Source organism: Lutjanus erythropterus, chromosome 3 (assembly GCF_056507025.1).
Source record: "Lutjanus erythropterus isolate fLutEry1 chromosome 3, fLutEry1.hap2, whole genome shotgun sequence".
Classification (NCBI taxonomy): Eukaryota; Metazoa; Chordata; class Actinopteri; order Lutjaniformes; family Lutjanidae; genus Lutjanus; species Lutjanus erythropterus.
Window position 1 is genome coordinate 1,252,418 of NC_139319.1, and position 19,691 is coordinate 1,272,108.

The following is a 19,691-nucleotide window of genomic DNA, read 5'->3' on the forward strand; positions in this document are numbered from 1 at the left end:
AGTACCTATAGTATGTGTAGTATCTGCAGCACAGAGTACGGAAAAACTCAACTCTTAAAAATTCTCAGTTTTGATCGGACTGTCGACTTCACAGACGTCTCCCTGGTTGTTAGCTTCCAGTGCAGAGTTTTGCTCCTGCTCTGGTTTGCACATGGAGGTCAGGTGACCTACAGGTGTGACTGTGAATCTTTGATGTATTTCAAAGGTTTGCATCCCTTTTATGGAGGAAAAATTAAACTTGACACAGTAAACTACACAATGACAGTTTCAGTACAACAATCAAACACAACAGGGGCAGTGGATGGGTTCGTTTCGGCAAACTGGCCAGAACTATTTTACCAACACTGATGCTAAACAGAGTTGGAGGAGGCGTCTGCTGCTCTGAGTGCATCTAAAGTTAAGGTCAAATCTGTCCTGCTGCAGAATCATCAACAGTGAAGGGACAACTGGAAATGAGCCGAACCTGCGAGTGTGCTGGATTTGTCCTTTGAGCTGCACGTCAGGAGACAGATGAGTGAGGCGGAGCAGCTGCTGCAGGGCGCCTCCTCATGACAGCGGCGGGTGTAACAGTTTGTCATCAGAGAGGTGAACCTGTACAGCAGCCGTCCGCGTCCTCATCCGCCCACCAACGTGCCGCCAGAGAGCTGAGCTCTCCTCTGACTGGCTGGCTGGGTCTCTTACCGGTCTTTGAGGTCCAGTGGGCTCAGACTCTCTCCGGCGGGGGCGTCCCGACGGCAGCGAGTGACAGGGCGACTGGGCGGGGCTCCCGCCACTCCTCCTCGACGCCTCCTCTTCCGTTAGCGTTAGCATCCCTCGGCTGCTCTCCCTGGTGTGGGTCTTTGGACGAACCACCAGCTCCCCGCCTGCAGGAGGACAAAATGTTACAGTGATGTCACCCACAGGTTTGTGAAGAGTCCTTTTGAAGCTCAGCGTGGCGTCTCCTGCCGTCTCCACCTCCCCTTGGCAGTGCCTAGCTTGGCTAACTACCAGCTAATTCACAAATAGGTAAAGAGGTGGAGTGTGGGTGGAGCTAAAGCCATCAAATGAAGCTGCTTCCTAGCAGCTAGACATGTGACGGCATCCACCTGTCCCTCAAAGTGGCCACGCCCATAATTAAGTTAACTTTAATCCTTGATATGCACACAGCACTTTTGTTTTCCAATATTTCATGAGCTGAGGTTTAAAGTTCTCAGACCTCCTCTGTGCACACAAAAGGTGTGGCACATAAAGACGCTACAGACACCAATTTCTTTTCCCAGGAGGGCAAAGTCATGACCAACTCTGCTTCTGATTGGTTTATGCTGGAATTGAATCATTAATTGTGTCTAAACCCAACCAATGAAGGCAATGAAAGACAGCCAATCAAGCACAGGAGGGCAGGTCTTGATTTTGCACTCTTGGAAAAATTTTTTGGTACCTTAAGCCTGATGTGAAATAATTTTTATTCCATGTGTCCACAGAAGCTCCTACCTCCAGCCCTGAGCCTCCTTCTCTCCTCCTGCTCCTCAAGGGGGCGGAGCTCCTCTGGCTCCTCGTCAGTAGTTCCTGACGTGGTTGGCTGGAAGTCTCGTAGCTCGGCCTCTTTGTCGATGATCACCCACTCTTTGCTGTCAAAGTCTTCCTCCTCGGCCAGCGGGACGGAGCGGATGAAGGCGTTGCTGTGCGCCTCCTGGTCGACAGACGCCACCGACACTTCCTGACGGCCGCTGACTTGGCGATCGCCGCGGCAAGCAGGGTCAACAGACAGCATCTGAGCTGGCTGAGAGGAGTAGACGTGACGGGATGGAGAGCCAAGGATGTCCATCCTAGACCTGGATAGACACGCAGAGACAGAAACTGTAACATCAGCACTCAAGGGTTTCAATTCACCGTTCAACTTGGTCAAGTCCTAGTCAAGTCTCGAGTTCTCAAGGGCAAAACCAAGTCAAATCTTTGATGGTAAATTCAAGTCTTGTCAAAGGAAGTCTCAAGTCAATGAAAGAGAGTCCAGGTTGAGTCCTTGAGAGCAAGTCCTAGTCGAATCAAGACCAGTCTCAAGTCTTCGATGGCAAGTTAAAGTCTTGTCAAAGGAAGTCTCAAGCTCATTCTTAGGGCAAGCGAGACAAGAACAAGTCAAATCTCAAGTCCTTAAGGTTGAGCCTCAGTCAAGTCACAAGCCTTGTCAAAGAAAGTCTTAAATCACTGAGAATGAGTCCAGATCAAGTCCTAAGTCCTTGAGGGCAAGTCTTAGTTGAGTCAAGACCCGTCTCAAGTATTCAGTGGCAGGTTCAAATTCTCTCAAACGAAGTCTCAAGTCATGTCTTAAGTCAGTTGCAACTGTCGACTTGTTAGTAAGTTTGTTATTGTGTGACTTAAGTGTTTTAAAGGGACAGTCACACAATAACACAAAGTCCAGCGTTCTGTGAGGAAAAATTACCGATTTAGTCAGTGGAGTTTGGTTGGTTTGAAGAGAGTGAAAATATTCTAATTATAGTGTACACTTCAACTGATACTGATTTCTTCAGGTCTCTAAAATGCTGACCCTGTCCACAGCAGGACACAGATTAGCTTCCTACACCAGTAACTCCTGCTGCTTCGACCTCCATCTACTGTAGGTAAAACACTGTGGAGAAGAACCTCATACAACCACACTTCAGATAATCCATTTAACACTTTGTTAAACTGACCCTGACTAGTTCTCAGATTAACAGTCAACACCTTTACTCTTTAATACCAATTGTGCTGAAATAAAAAAAATCAATCTAATTAAAAAATGAAATTCTGTCTCCTGCTCTTAAACTTCCTCCACGGTACTCTGAGGTTTCGGATCACCTCTGTCCGTAGGCGTCGGCGCGGCCTTCAGCAGCAGACAGACGGTCAGATTCGGGGCTGTTGACCCGCCGGTACCGTAACGACCGGCCCTGACCCGTCGGTGACTCTGGGACTCCACCTCGAACTGGCGACACTGGACACGCCCCCCGACCCGCCTCTTCTTCCTGAGCCCCCTGTGGACAAGACGGGAAGTGATGTTTTATGGTCCAACACAAAAGAAGACATTCAAAGAATAATACTTTTAAAATGAAAAGTACTATTTTGGAATATTTGGAAAGCCGTGTAAAAAGTACAATCAGAATGCAATGATCTACAAGTCCTTTTTGACCTATATTCAGTTGAATACAGTACAAACACAAGATATTTAATGTTCAAACTCATGAAGTAAAGTAAAAGTACCTCAAAAGTACTTGAATAAATGTATTTAGTTACATTCCACCACAGAACAAAGATTAATTAAAGTTAAAGATGAAACTTTTGCCTCAAACATCAGATTTTCCTGATCTGAAACCGTCACTTCAGACCTTGTTCAGGCTGATCCTGAGTCTGTTGCGGTTGAAGTCCGTGTCCTCCCAGGTCTCTCCCGGCTCCCCGGCGTGCGGGACCCCCGTCTCACCGGGGGGCCGGCTGGGCGGGGCCGGGGGAGCGTTCTCCTGATCGCTGAGATGCTCGTCCTGCAGAACGTCATCGGTGTTCTCCCGCTGAAGATCTCCAGGAACCGGCGTCACGATGGCTCTGTGGACACGAGAGAGTTGGATGATTTACTAATGAGATGATTATTGTGCTGGATTAAAGGGACAGACCGTGCTTTCTGATGTACTTATCCATAGTCAGCATTCATAGTCACATACAGTAGCCAGTCTGGTAATTTAATTACAAGTAAGTAGTTACGTTCTATGTGTACTTAAATTATAAAACAAATGTAATTGTAATCTGTTACAGAAAAAAAAGTCTCATTTAGGTCATCTCTGGTCATGTTTTGGTAGTTTTTGATCTGTTTTAGGTAATTCCTGGTCTAATTTAATTTAATCTTTGGTGTTACTTAGTTTTTAGTCTCAGGTATGTTTTGGTCTTGTCTTGTTCTAGTTAGTTCTGTCCATCATGTCTCTCAGTAGTAACAACATTGTACCCACAAAGTTAATGTCTGAGTCTGATGTGACTGAATGATAACATGAAAATCAGGGAGTCAGGAAGCATCACACGTGTTTTGACTCCTGGTTGGGTTGAGGAGATGCTGATGGTTTGGTTCTTACCCCACCATGGCAGCAGTGGGCCGGGTGTTGTGCTGTGGTTGTGTGGAGGCACTGGTTGACAGCGTGACATCACTTCCTCCCTTCTCCCAATCAAAAGGCTCGTTCTCAGTGATGATTCGCTCCTTCATGCTGTTCTCAAACACCGACATGAGCAGCTGGAAAAAAACAACGAGAGGGACTCATGAATCTGAACGTGTGTCCAGGTATTCACGCTGATGCAGAGACGGCACAGTTTACTTTGCGGTGTGTACCTGGTAGTCTGGTTTGGTGTAGTAGTCCAGGGTCAGGACGTGGTCCAAGAAGACATTAAACTCTGAAGGCATGTGTTTGAGCAGCATCCGATGGTCGTAACGCTCCTTAATCTGTCCAACTTGTTCCTGCAAAAAACAGAGACAATCACAATTAAGGAGGATTCTTGTATAGTTTGATGCTCATCAGTGAAAACTAAAATAACAATAAATAAAAAACTTTGATTTTTTAAACCACTTTGGGGGAACAAGTTGTAGACTAAACAGCTGACACGTTAACATCTTACGAAGTCTTTGTGTTCACATGTTGCATTGATAGAAAAATAGACCTAGAATATTCACACAAATCAAAGGAAACCTGCACAGAGGTTGGCTGCTCATTTACTGCTGAACTCTTGAAATGTGCAGACAAGACAGAGCCGATACAGACCGACGCTTCAGTGAGGCGTGAATGAGGTTGTGATATGAGCGTGATGCTGACGTGACATTAGCAGACATGGAGTAAGGCTTTCATGATAGTCACTGTCATGATACAGCACATGTGCACTTCAGTTTCCATGGTTACACTTCACTCACATAATCATCCTTCTTTAACACACAAAATCCAAAGTAAATTGAACCCAGCCATAGAGTACAGAGCTGCGAGTCTCCCGACCCACAGAGACGTCATGTCACTGGGAGAGCAGGTAACACGCAGCATCACTGTTCCTCCACACCTCACTTCCTCTGCACGGTCAAATTCAATCCAAACCACAGCAAAAATGCATTTTTGTTGCTCCCCTGCTGGTTGGAGGATTCAATTTTACAGTTTTCTTTCTGAAATCAGGCCATAGCTCCGTTATAAATCACAAAATGTATTTACATGACATATATAATATGACTAGAAACATGTCCACTTGAAGGCCTTTAATGTCACTTATCAATTTTAAATACAGGTGTGTCTGATATCTAAACAATTTGCTTACAGAGGTCAAATTCTGCTCAGCAAGATTCATTCACCTGTTTTTAAAATGTGAGAATCAAACTGTTACTGAGCTTTTTTTTTTACACCGCTGCACTCAGACAGCGGCCCATGTACAACAGTTCACCTCATGAGAAGATGCTGCTCTGCAACAAACTTTTTCATTTAGAACTTGTAGATCTAATATGAGTAAAGATGTAGCAGCTGCTGAGATAAGTGACAGTTTACGTAGCCCACTTCATACAACAGAACCTTACTAACTCATGCTCCAACCTGATTGGCTCACAGAACAAGTGGCCTCAGGAGGGACGATTGCAGTTGGGACTGAACCAGACAGGAAATGTTTTGCAAAACCAAAACTAACAGACAGTATCTGGTCTTATGAATCTGTTAAACATGATTTATTATATTTTATTCAGCAGGTGTTCACAGAGCAACACTCCACTGTCAGAGTGAATTATTCATATCATTCTGTTGCCATAGTAACTGTGCTGGCAGTACATGTACAGGGAGTTCAGGTGAAACAGTCTGACCTTATCTTTGATCTTTCGCCATGGCAACTGTCCGACAGCGAACTCCACCAGCATGTAAAACAATGACCACAGGTCGTCATGGCGACCCATTTCCTAGAGAAAACACAAGAGCGACAATGTCAATTCTAAAATGATGAAACTTTCATGATAACCAATAACACTCATGAGAAGTGCGTGTGACTCACAGGCAGAACAAACAGAACCGAACACAAAAATTTATTTTATTTACACTGAAAATGTTTTTAGATGAGAAAAAATAATATTTCTGGCTGCCTTCATATTGACATGCGTCACGTCTCCAGTTGTTTACTGACCTTGTTTTTGTGAGCGTTGACTGAAGCGTATCGGACCGTCCCTCTGAAACCGGCCACAGTCCTCGGCTGGACACGGGAGGAAGCAAAGTTAGTCATCGGTCACATGGACAGGCTCCTCGTAACTAACCACCGCCTCTCATATTTCTACGGTACATACTGCTGCTCCGGCCGATACAAAACTAATTAAACATGATGAAAGCTGGTTTTATTTACATCCTGTTTACCAAACAAACACAACAACGCTCCAAAACCTGACCAGCACGACGCCAGCGGGCCGAAACATCACATATAAAACCAGTCTGGTCCATTATTCATGTCCCATTAGTGCTCAGCAATATATTGATATATATCAATACTGTGATACGACCATATATAAATCATATCAGATTTTGAATGTGGTCATACTGTGATTTGTCGTAAGTGTCGTCTTTTCCTGGTTTTAAATTCTATATTTCAGTAAAGTGATGTCATTTCCTGAACTCATCAGACTGTTCTAGCTGTTCTGTTATTATTACAGATGATTATTGATCAAAAATCTCATTGTTTTCACAGTTTGTGAAAACACCAATAGTCATCATTGCTATCAAAGTATTTAGACAAAAATAATGTGATATTCTCTTTAGACCCTCCAAATCATTTCTGTCCTCTGTGGGGGACGTGACACTGAGGCCTTTGTTTCAGACACCATGCTTGTAGTTTATTTGAGTCCTAATGTGCTTTAAAAAGCACATCCTGGGTTTTCTAATGATGTAACACACATGTGGGCGTGGCCAACACAGCACATCTAGTAGTATTTTGATAGTATTTTTTTCCACTCTGGTTTGTTGATATGCATGTTGAAATGCTCACAAAAACATGACAGGCGTAAGGAACCTTTCAGTTCTTTGTAAAGTAGTTCCTGGGACAAAGAGTTCCAGGTATTTTGGGTGGAAACGCAGCTTTAGTTTATTTTGTTTTACGCCGCTCCTGATGCACGTGGTGTTTTGTTTACTTGTGCCTCTTTGTGTGACAAACTGAAACACAGGAATGAATTCAAGCAGCACTGCGCTGGTCAGGTTTTATGAGGTCATGAGAACAAAAACAAAGCATCATGTCAGTTTTTACAATATCAATATTCTGTCATCGCAAGAAAATGTAGAATTAAGTGTATCTATGGCGTCTGCAGACCAGACGGTTCATACTTGGTCCAAACACAAACAGAAACATGACGTCATGTTGAGCTGATTTATCTGATGGATCTGATTCTGATGTAAACAGAATTACAAATTATAACCAAAAGAACCAAATAATGACAGAAACAGAAACGTCAGCAGAGGGTCACACTGCAGCCGCACAGCCTCCACCGTCACCACGGACACAGGCCTCAAACAACACGTTTCCATGGCGATATCATTCATATTTCTGTAGTGAGCAGAATGCGATGACATGTTCTGGTTGCCGTGACAACTGGGAGACACGCTGTGACTCCAGAGTGAATAAGTGGATGTACTGTATGTCTTTATAGGTCAGAGCTCACCGTGATGAAACCACAGTCGGCTTCTTCATTGTTTTTCCCTTCATAAATTTATATTTACAGTTTCACCAAAACACATTTTAATCCTGTATTGTTTTCATCCATGTCTTCTTCTTCTTCACTTCCTACATTTTCTGCTGCAGATCAGTGTGAAACCAGCAGAGGGACCGTGTGTCGACGCTCCAGGGGTGGAGGAAGTAATCAATACAGAATAATATCACAGTATTTTGTGTGGCAATATTATACTTATACACTGACGCCAAGTATTTTGAACACCGAGACTTGTGTGAGGTTATACTGTGTTAAAATAAATTAACTAAATATTCGGATACCTTCAGAGTCATTACCATGTTTTGCTGTTAGCATCATGATAAATAATTAAAGCTGTCGTGGACAACATTGTTTATCTGTGAAATAATTTCATAAAAACCTTTCAGCATATCGTAAATCAAGTGATCCGAGATGAAACTAGACTTCTGCTCCTCCTCTTGGCTCCATTTTCAGCCTGTAGACGGGAGACTTAAACCAATCACAGGTCATCTGAGAGCGGGCGTTCCTAATTGGTCTGTCTGTCCGTGCTGCCTGCTGACCGGAGGAGGAATGTATTTGAAAGTCACGTCGTGAGAATAAAGAGAGGAGGGACATAAAGGAAAGAATCAGCTTCTCTGGCGAGTTCTGTCAGTACTGACGCACAAACACACACACGGGACTTTAACACTGACATTTTTGACCACGTCGAGTCAAACTGTGTCACACTGATTTGCATTTCTATTATCACTTTTAACACAGTGAGTGATAAACAAAAAAAAATATTGATTTATTATTTGCTTTTTAATATTGTGATAAACATTGTATATTTTTGTATTGTTACATCCCTAGTTTGCAGCTGCCTGCTTTGGATTGGACGGTGGTCCAGACGTTTCCTAGCAACTGATTTACACATGACACACGTTAATAAAGTTAAAATGAACACCGAGTGTGTTTGGATCATCTAATAACTGAACGATGGAGTTGTCTGCGCTTCTTTCTCTGACTTTAACCAACTGTATATTTCAGCGGTCGGCTGGCGATGCAGCTGTGACCCTCCTGTCTTTATAGAAACCACTCACATCCCTCGGTAACCATGGAGATGATGGAGAAACGGGAGGCATGCACGTCAAAATCATAAGTCCAAAGGAACTGTAAGAAAAACAAAAAAACAACACTGAAACGTAAAAGGATGAAAATAAAACACAGTCAACTGAAACGTCACAGAACATAAATCATTGATAACAGAACTGATGATTGGTGATCAATACAGACTGATCATCACACAAACTGTCACTCAGGTCACTGAGAGCAAAGTCAAAGTGCAGCATTAGTCCAAAGAGGGGAATATTCTTATATTTTAAACACTTTATTGTACAGAATATATGAGATGAGATCAATAATCAGGTTTAGTTTCTGAGATTTATCCTGCAACTAGAGTCAAAAGAAATCTGAGATTTAAGATTTTTGAAAAGGCTGAAAAAAGAAATGAGAAAATGAGAAATGAGGAAAAGTAAAAAAAAAAAAAAGAAAAATCAGAAAAAAGTGTCTTTAAAGGGACAGTTCGTATTATTTGAAGTGAATTTGTATGAGATACTTTCACAGTCAGTGTGTCGAAACACACACATCCATCCATCTCTCCTTCATACACCACCACCCATTAAACTCCATATTTCTGCACAATTTTCATTTTTAACACACCATTTTTGAAATTCTCGAAAACACATTGAATAATGGCAAATTTTGTGCATCTTTGCAGTAACTATATTGAAAAATATGGAAAATCTTTTACAATAAAATGAAATAATAATAATTCCAAACACAGCTCATTGCAATTTCAGTAGACAGGAGGGTGACCAGACGTCCCTGGCTGGACCTGTCCCCAGAAAATGTCCATATTTAACTGCAGTGAAAAATACAGTTTTAACTGAGCTGTGAACTATGATTTGTCACTGCAGGAATACAACAAAATTATGTTTGGAATAGAATAAATCATCCTCTATCTGCTGTATCTGTATCATAAATGAAGGCACCTGAATGAGACACAACTAATCAACTTACTACATAAAAAATAACAGAAACTCTGTTTAACTGAGAGCGCCGAGCCGCTGCGTCTGCGTCAGACAGAAAACCTGCCCATGAGCAGGTTAACTTCACAGAGTCAGTTACCATAGCAACAGACTCGACTCACAGTTTAAGTTATTTCTCTCTCTGAAACACAAAACCCAGATTTCTTATGTGTTTTTAACTCGTCTCTGTCCCGTCGTCTGTCCTGAACTTCATCCGTTTTCATCGGGTCGCCCTCGTTTGGAAACGGTGTGTTAAATATGCAGTAAATATACAGAGTTTGGGGTCTGAATGAGAAAAGTCTTGATGGATTTTGGGAAATGTAGTGACTGAGTGAATTTGGTGTCAAAGCAAACACAGACTTTTGTTTCACTGACTGTGTGAAGAGTTTTGACTCCAGCTTTGACTGAAGCATAAAAAAGATGGCGGAAAATAAAAAAAGAAATATAATAATAATAATAATAATAATAATAATAACCAGGAAGGTAACTGTCATGTCTCATCAACTGAAGACAAATATCGACTGTCCTTTAGGCAGATGTGAGCTGAGAGGACTTCCTGTTTGATGAGATGATGTCACTGTGTGTGTGTGTGTGTGTGTGTGTGTGTGTGTGTGTGTATGTGTGTGTGTGTGTGTGTGTGTGTGTGTGTGTGTGTGAGAGAGAGGATGAAGAGCGGAGGGGGGAGGGGTGGAAAAGAGGAGATCCTCTCACATGATTGGACAGAAGCTGAGTCAGCTGTAGAGAGAGAGAGAGAGAGAGAGAGAGAGACTGGGAGGAGACGAGTGACGCAGGAGCATCAAATATTCATCTGACTGCTGCAACACTGCAGGACGACGAAGAGGAGGAGGAGGAGGAGGAAAAGACAGGAGGAGAGGAGGAGGACAGGATGAAGAAGAGGAGAGGAGAGGAGAGGAGAGGAGAGGAGAGGAGAGGAGAGGAGAGGAGAGGAGAGGAGAGGAAAAGGAGTCTAAAAATAGCTCAGAGTTCAGTCTGATGCAGACCTGTCGACCAATCAAAACATCTGGAGATATTTCACACTTTTCACAATAAAAGCTTCTCTTCATAATGTAAAAAAACAGTGCAGTTCATTCATTAACATCAATAATATCTGATCAGTCCTTATTGATCACAGATCACAGACAGTATCATCAGGCCACTAACAGACAGGAGGAACAAAACAGACTGTGTGTTAAAGTCTGTCTGTCTGTCTGTCTGTCTGTCTGTCTGTATATGTGTGGTGTGTTTGGAAGAAGATTCCTGCCCGTCCAAAAAAAAACCCCAAAAAGATAAAAAGAAATAATTAAACAAATTAAAATTAAAATGATGAAAATATGAAAATAATAAAATTAAATGTTCACGTCTCATGACCATAAATTACATATGATATGAAAAATAAATTTTTTTATCTTTAATATTTAATGATGAGATAACAATGACATTTCTTTCAAATTCATATCACTTTAATTTGCTGTCTTTTAAATAATACTCAGAATAATAATCACTATATAATCATTAGGTGTTAAAATAAATCATCTACATTTTTTTTCTAATGTTTATCTGATTTCCTTCATCTTTTATTACAGCAAATAAAACTTTCTTGTAATTCTTAACTGTGATTTAAAATGTCAAAATTATGAGATAATATCCTCAGCTTAGACAGAAAAATGATACAAAGCTGTTTTTATGATAAACTATCTCATAATTTCGGCTGAAGTCCTGCCATCTAAAAGATGTGATTCTTCATTTTTTACAGTGTAACTCACTGTTATCATTTTAATTTGGAATATTTCTACATTTTCGTCCAGTGGAGAAGATTCTCCACCGGAGGTTAACTGACCTCAGCCCGGCGGAGTCACTGTCAGCACGGACTCTGTCGATAAAGTTTCTTACCGGTCGGACCTCTCCGGTGGTGTTGGTGTACTGCCGCGCCAGACCGAAGTCCAGCATGTAGCACTTCCTGTAGGTGGAGGGAAGCCGGCCCATGGCGAAGTTTGACTGCAGGAACAACAGAACGTATGAACAGATCTCTGCAGAACGTCACTCACAGGTTTTCATTGTGATCATACAGAGGAAGTTCATATGAGTCTGATTAAATTCTTTTGTTGTTGTTGTTTACTCTGTGGTGGAGGGATGTTTACTTTAACTCTTAACTCGCCAATGACAAGATTTTCTTTCAACTGTTGTTTTCACTGTCAGGCTGTAGGAGGCGCTGTGACGGATCATCTGACAAAAATGTGTCGCTCGAAGAAGAAGAGAATCAGAAATGAATCTTTCCATATTTTCTTCATATTTTTTTTTTTCATATTTGCTCTTTGGATGAATGGAAAATTACTTTTGAAAACTGCTGAAAAAAGAAATGAATTAAATCAGCGTCATGTGATCCTGCTGAGTGAACCTGAAGAAGCCGCCGGTGAAACACGCTGTTCGCTTCAAATCAAACCCCAGCAGCTCGGTTCAGTGTGTGGTGGTTTATTCCTAATAATCTGTTTGCCTGAATAATAAAAATAAAAATATTCCTGTTTACATGCAGCTGAGCAGACTCTGATTACGGACCCTTCTTTTTTTTATTTAACCACCGTCTTGAAAAGGTCAGTATTGTCATATTTGCACATAAACAAAAACACGCTGATATCAAATGTTTAAACGTAGGATTGTTTCACCCTCCTCTTGACCTCAGCCTCCACCTCAGACAGCTGATTGACAGGCGAGAGATCAGGTGTCACAAACCAGAACCAGAATAAAACCAGCGTATCCAACACATCTGAATCTGAACATGTTCCACTCAGAATAAGGCCTGATTCAGAACATCCAATCAGAGTCTGCTGTTTACATCACATGATATTCTGAATAATAGTGAAAAATTAACGTGCATGGGTTAGGTAGGTATGTTTCAGGTTTTTATGCAAAGATCACAATTGTGACCTTTAAAAGAAGATGGTTAAGTGAGTGACAGAGGAGTTCACTCTGTCAGACACACACACACACACACACACACACACACACACACACACACACACTGACACACACACCGACACACACCGACACACACACACACCGACACACACACACACACACACACACACACACACACACACACACACCGACACACACACACACACACACACACACACACACACACACACACACACACACACACACACTGACACAAAAAAGAATCGCTGCATGTAAACGGGAATAAAGAGAAAAGTTTCTTTTCATTAGCCACGTCAGCAGCTCAGGAGGAAAATTATCTTTTTCAGAATAACAAAACAAAAACTGAAATATTAAATGAACTTAAACGCAGCTGCTGAAGTGATCAGCTGATCAGCTGATCAAAGATTCATGAAATAAAAAATGACGTGTCTGGGTTCTTACTTTTTGTTTCTCTGGTTTGTTCTTATTATATATAGTATATTATTTCATGCCACATATTATAAATACATTTAAATTAGAGATGATAACAATAAATCAATGATCAATTAATCAGTCGTTAAGAATTTAATCAATCATGTTTAAAATTTTATCAATTTACTATCAAATAAACATCTGAAACATGAAGCTCTTTCTATGTTTCACAGGCTACACTCTTCATGAAGGGCTGTGGTTCTACTCAGAACAATCTGTTTCTGAAGAACAACTTTTTGGAAGAAAGGGTTCTTTGTAAGACTGAGGGTTCCATTAGGAGCCATTTTCATCCAAAGAGGAAACAGTTCTTTCAAGGGTTCTTTGCACCATAATATAAAAGAGTTCTTGGTAGAACCCCCTGGATTGATTCTAGATGAAACCCTCAAAAAATAAAAAGGTTCTTGGTAGAACTCCCTGGGTGGATTCTAGTTAGCACACTTAGAAATGTTCTGGATAGAACCTCCAGAGAGGGTTCTAGGTGGAATCATTGCACCATAAATGGGTTCTCTGTAGAAACTCTTACAGGGGGTTCCAGGTGAACAGAGAGTTCTAGGTATGACCTTTATGTTGGGTTCTCTCTAAAAGGGTTCCAAGTGAAAGTTCTAGCAGGAACCAAAAATGGTTCTCCTATGGGGACAAGTTGAAGAACCCTATACGGTTCTAGTTATCATCTTTATTTCTGAGGGTGCATGTAACACTGTAAGAGAACATAGAACATGTTGCCATGGAAACAAAACTTTGACTGAGGGGTTGTTTGGTAAATGCAACATTTTTAAGAGTGTCTAAATCTGATCAATCGATTAACTGATCGCTAATTTTACCAATGACGAAGAGCTTACGATTTACAACCCTAATTTAAATACCGAATAATAGAACGCCAGCAAAATGTCCGAGCACAGAGGAGAACGGCGTGAGGAGAACGGCGTGAGAGGACTCGTCCTCGTCGTACCGGTTTGATGTCGCGGTGCAGGAAGCCCACGGAGTGGATGGCTTCGATGGACTCCAGGATCTGCTTCCCGAGCCGCAGGGTGGTGCTCATGGTGAAGGTTCCTCTGGGCTGACTCCTCCGCAGGTCGGCCAGGTTTCGACCCTGCAACAACACAAATACACCGTGGAGTCATACTGTCACTGAAATACAGATTATAATCAGATTATAATCGATTAAATTAATTTTGATCAAAGCAGAGTTGTTGGTTGGTGGAGCGGCGTAAAGACGAGACAGGTGTGTTTGAAAATGACTTAAGGAGGCGGTTAAACTCGTCTAGGTTGTATTCTTCTGCTTCATAATGAAAATAGGTGTAAGAATAATTCTCCTCCTGGCATATTGTTTATTAATCAGACTAAAATCATCACGTGTGAGTCACTGACCAGCTGGAGCTGGTGGGAAACTAGTAAAAGAAAAATTAAAAACAGAAACACATGAATGGTTCATGAGTCAGCTGAACAACATGAACCAGGTTAATAAAAAGAACCGAACACGACCAGGACCCGACCAGGTCCGGCGTCTCTAACCTGATCATTCTCTGTACAATCTGAGCCTGTTTCTGACCCGACCTCAGCTGCTCACACGTCGTCCCAACTTCATACATGTCAACGGTCCGTATTTACGCCCTTCACAATAAAAGCCTCCCTGCATCCTTTGGTCTGTAGCCGCCCATGTTCCACGACTCACCTGAAGCTGCATCACCACGTAGTTGAATTTGTCGTTTCTCCCGCAGCCAATAAACTTACACACGTGGTTTTTACCTGGGAGAGAAAAAAAAGAAAGAAAGAACCGGTTCAATCCCAACAAAACATGAGAATCACATTAAACTTTTTATGTTCCACCTTCAGAAGCATTTCAGTCCTGCAAATGTGATTAAATTAAGAACGCTGTTAGCGTGTTAGCGTACCGCCTGCGTGTTCTGTTTTTGAGTTTAAATAAAGTTCCATGAGTCAGACCTGCAGGGTGTTTTCATGACAGATGAGTCACAGATTTTTTTCTGTGATAAATATGAGCACAGTTAATTCTTTATTAAAGGGACAAGGAGGATTTCAAACATGTGGAGCGCATGGATGTACGTCCGTGCGCTCCACATGTTTGCATATTTGGACGTATTTTTCAATTGACAAGATTGTGACAGAATTCATTTAATCAATTAAATCATTAAATCATTCTATACGAAAAAAAACCATGCAAATTCTCTGATTTCAGCTTCTTACATGTGAATATTTTCTGCTTTCTTTTACTCCTCTCTGACAGGAAACAGAAACTTTTTTGTTTGCGGACAAAACCAGACATTTGAGGACGCCATCTTGGACTTATCGACCGACGAGAACATAATAGACAGACGAGCTTTGGATGTTCAGGTTAAGCGTGCAGAGCGTGAGCGTGTGTCGCAGGCGTCTCACCCTGCAGCTTCTTCAGCACCGCCACCTCCATCTTCAGCACCTGTTTGGGCTGCTGGGCCGACTCCACCTTCAGCGCCACGTTCTCCCGCGTCAGCAGGTCCAAGGCCTCGTAGATCTCCCCGAACCCGCCCCCGCCGATCTTCTTCAGCTGGGGACACAGGACGCGGGACGCAAACTCTGGATCAGTTCAGTGTTAAAGGGTGAATTCACCACTTTTTCATTTGGTCAGGCAGAAAAAGATCGAATGAAAAATAATAATACAAAAAAAAACAGAAATAAATTTGTATACATAAGGATTTAGCACAGTAAATATAAATATATAAATGTAAAGGTAGATTAAGATAAGTAGATTAACATAAATGATGATAGGACAGTATATATGTGAATGAATAATGTCTATAACAGTATACACACACCTTTCCTTCTCTTCAGTTGTTCCTCCTTTTTAAAAATTCTTTTCTTCCATCATTTTCTCTTTCGTACCTTCTTTGTGTTTAATGGTTGAAGCAAAACTCTGAACTGTGTGTATAAATATATCTATAAGTACATATATGTGTGTGTGTGTGTGTGTGTGTGTGTGTGTGTGTGTGTGTGTGTGTGTGTGTGTGTGTGTGTGTGTGTTCAGTGGAGACAGTAAATTGATCAGTGAAGTGCAAACAGCCTGCAGGCTCAATGCTGCGATCTGATTGGCTCAGACAGGAGCTGCATTATGTAACTTGTTATCTCAGAAGCTAAACGGCGCTGAAACGACCACAGCAGTGTTTTTATGTCTCATATACACACTGTATATTTGACATTTTACTTACATGAAAAATGACTTTTTCTGTTTAATAATTTCAGTTCATTTCAACAAGAATCAAACTGATGATGAGTCGCAGGAACTTTACGTACTGGAGTCAAAGGTGTGTTGACTTCAGGCGGTGGAGGATTTTTAAAAACTCCCTGCTGTAGTTCAGAGCTGCTCAACATCATCCTGTTAGTTCATTTTCTTTAAAAACACTTAACAGTTTGTGGGTATGAGTGAGAGAGGTATAAGTGTAAAATGCACATGTATTTAGGTATTTAATCCAACTCTGCTTTTGGCACAGATTCTGGGTTTAAAGCACGGTGCAAAGCAGAAAGAGGTTCTGTTTAGTCTATTTAAGTTAACCTTTTTCAGCTTCAGAAGGGGGACATGCCATAAAAAACTGGATTAACAGACCCTGACTCATCCACGAATGATGTTACGGCTGCTGTGCCTCGTGGGTAAAAGCGCACAGCTTCTCTTTACACGTATTTCACACAACTGCAACACACTGGCTGTTAATTCTGTTCAATTCAATGTTTTTCGTGTAATGTCAAATCTGACTGACTTCAGACCTCCTCCTGACCTCCTCCTGCTGAGACCAACACACTGATGGACGCACAGACGGGCACTAGAATATTTTCTACCTACACAACATGGACGAGAATACGACTGAGGATATGGCCGAGGACGGAGCCTGTAGACTCAAACACACAACCAGGAAGAGTTTTGGGAGGTTCCTGCTGGATGCAACACGTGATGATGGAAGATGATACGCTGAAAAAAATCCTCAGCACAAATACAGACATCTGGACTGATGACAAATTTACTTTTTAAACACACAATCAGAGTCACAGACTAAGGGTGCAACTTGTATTTTTGTGAAGGAACAAGTCCAGTTTCACATTTTGCATTTTACACATTTTGCACAGTATCTCTGACAGACTTTTAAATGTATGATGCTACGTTTTGTAAAATGCTGCTACGCTGCAGTTTCTGACACCAGTTATTGTACGTCAGACGTTTCTATATAACGTGTATTTTTCATACTTTATTTTGCAATCATGCACAGTGTTCCCCGCTTACTTATTTATGTTTTTTCTCTTATCTTCTACTGATATCTTGATTTATGTCTCTCACATTTCTTCATTTTATATTGGTGCTTTTAGATGTTTTTAATACTTTATTTTTTCTTCATCTTTATATTTGTCTCACTGTTCGACAGCATTCAGAGTGGAAGGCAAAGGAAGAATTTCACTGTACAGGGAAACTTGTTTTTAACTGTGCAGATGACAATAAATACTCTGACTTGAAATGGATTGTGTTTCTCCGTGTTTTAGACCCTGGTGATATTATTTACAGACTCTAAATATCTACAACGTGTAGCTGCCGTCTGTCACTCGGCTCTCAGGTTTATGACAGTGTGGCTCCATCACTGCAGTTTGTACCAACAGGTGAGTCGGTCCTCCATCTCTGTCAGGTGAGATCAGCACGTTTATCTTTTTATCTATGATGGTCTGCTCCAAAATTACCACCTTATTAATCATCTCTATTGTGCCTCTGAGATTTGACTCATAATACTCGATCTGACTGACTGCACACGTCCACACTGCAAATATTAATATCAGAAAGACTGAAACTTGACACACTGATAGTGATGAGGTTTGGTTAGAATATTTAATTTAATTAAACTCCACACCTTTTCCACAAGTTGGACCAATCATCAGACACGTACGTCTCAATGAACTGAATCAACGTTTTGATTAATCATCCACTTTTTTTTTGCATTTATATTTTTTGATTTTTCCACAGGTACTGAAACGAACAGGTTTATAAACGCTCCGTCCATTTTTATTTTATGATTTTGTGCTCATTGTTTTAACTGATATTAAGGTGCATTTCTTCATCTGCAAATGAAGCAGATTTAGTTTTAGAGTTTTTGTAATCATGAACATTTTTGGTGATGTGAACTTTGAACTTTCAATGAATTGTTATTATTATTCTTTCTTCACTTGTTCCTGCAATTTAATTGCAAAAGGATCTCTAAAAACATCACAGTTTTATAGAAAAGCTGCTGTGAAATCAGACATTTAAGGTCACAACAATCTCAAAGACAGCCTGTCACATCCTGGACGGACTGATCTTCTTCACTCGTATCATTTAGGTGGACGTAAAGTGATTTGGTACCTTTTGTCCTCTCTTTGCACCAGATTATTACATGTATTTTATATATATTATAATTAGTATATATAGTATTTTGTGTCATTTCACATAAGTGTTTGATTATAAACAAATAATTAAATACTAATAAACAAATACATTTAAAAATGTAACAATAAAATAAGGAATAAAAATAATAAATTTAAAGATAAAAACATGAAAAATATTCAAAGCTTTTAAAGCTCCACAGCAGAATCTGTAAAGTGAGGCGGGGGAGGGGAGGGGAGGTTTCCTGACTCACCACTTTCCATCGGTCTTTGACCATGCAGTTTGGCGGCAGGATGTCGGCCTGCTCGGACGTCCCGTTCATGTTGGCGTTGTCCTGGAGGCCGGGGACTAGGCACTGCATCTGCCAGCCAGACAGAACACGAGCAGCTCCCAGCTTAAAAGAGCCATTTATCTGTGGGGGAGGGGGGGGGAGGGGGGGGGAGGGCAGAACAGTCAGTAAATCAAAAAAACTTCACGCCGACACTGGGAGGTTCCCAGTCTAACCACAGCCCTGTGCTGGGACACTCACAGCAGTCCAACAGAACAACAGGCATTAGAGATGGCTGGCTGCCATTAGAAGCCATTCTTCAGCTGGATCAGGCTACAGGCCGGTGGGGGGGGTGGGGGGGGGGGGGGTCGGAGGGGGTGTGTGATGGTATTTGCAGTAACTGGAGCAAATATCATGTGTGCAGAGGAAGCAGCCGGACGCTCTGCTCTCATCCTGACCGCAGTTTTCTAATTTACAACCATCTGCAAACACATCCAGACGCGATCAGCCGAGCGCCGATTCAAACTCAACTCCAGCAACTGCTCTAAAAAAATGAGTTGATGTTAAAGGGACAGTTCAACCCACTTCTTCTGTTCCTCTCTGAGAGTCACATGGGTTCGACTCTCATGTGTGCCGTAAGCTACAGCAGCTGGTTAGCTTAGCTTAGCATAGAGACTGGAAACGGCATGGTTATATCAAGGAGAACTAAAACAAAGGGACTGTTTCATCAAAGAAGTTGTGGGTAATATCTGACCTGAGTTCAGCCTGGCAGGCAGTGTACACTCCAGAGTTGAGTTCTCCTCCCAACAAGCTCCACGAATGAAATGGTTGGACTGATTTTGAGCCGAGGAGTTTGGATCGAAGGCTGGAAACAGTTTCTTGAGATGTGAGTCGGAGGAGCTTGTT

General features: G+C 41.6%; 1 protein-coding gene across 2 annotated transcripts in view; it reads right to left on the bottom strand.

Annotated features, from left to right (window-relative positions):
- Nucleotides 1-19,691, bottom strand: part of ttbk1a (tau tubulin kinase 1a) — a 59,901-nt gene that overhangs the window by 29,432 nt on the left and 10,778 nt on the right. For both annotated transcript variants that reach the window (XM_084714549.1, XM_084714550.1), the window contains exons 2-14: nt 18,771-18,929; nt 15,526-15,673; nt 14,807-14,880; nt 14,084-14,224; nt 11,620-11,724; nt 6,121-6,186; nt 5,807-5,899; nt 4,316-4,441; nt 4,065-4,219; nt 3,336-3,546; nt 2,812-2,984; nt 1,471-1,811; nt 682-863 (exon numbers count right to left, since the gene is read on the bottom strand). In XM_084714549.1, coding sequence (XP_084570675.1) covers nt 682-863; nt 1,471-1,811; nt 2,812-2,984; nt 3,336-3,546; nt 4,065-4,219; nt 4,316-4,441; nt 5,807-5,899; nt 6,121-6,186; nt 11,620-11,724; nt 14,084-14,224; nt 14,807-14,880; nt 15,526-15,673; nt 18,771-18,878 — 1,923 coding nt within the window. In that variant the 5' untranslated portion in view covers nt 18,879-18,929. The remainder of the gene's footprint in view (nt 1-681; nt 864-1,470; nt 1,812-2,811; nt 2,985-3,335; nt 3,547-4,064; nt 4,220-4,315; nt 4,442-5,806; nt 5,900-6,120; nt 6,187-11,619; nt 11,725-14,083; nt 14,225-14,806; nt 14,881-15,525; nt 15,674-18,770; nt 18,930-19,691) is intronic.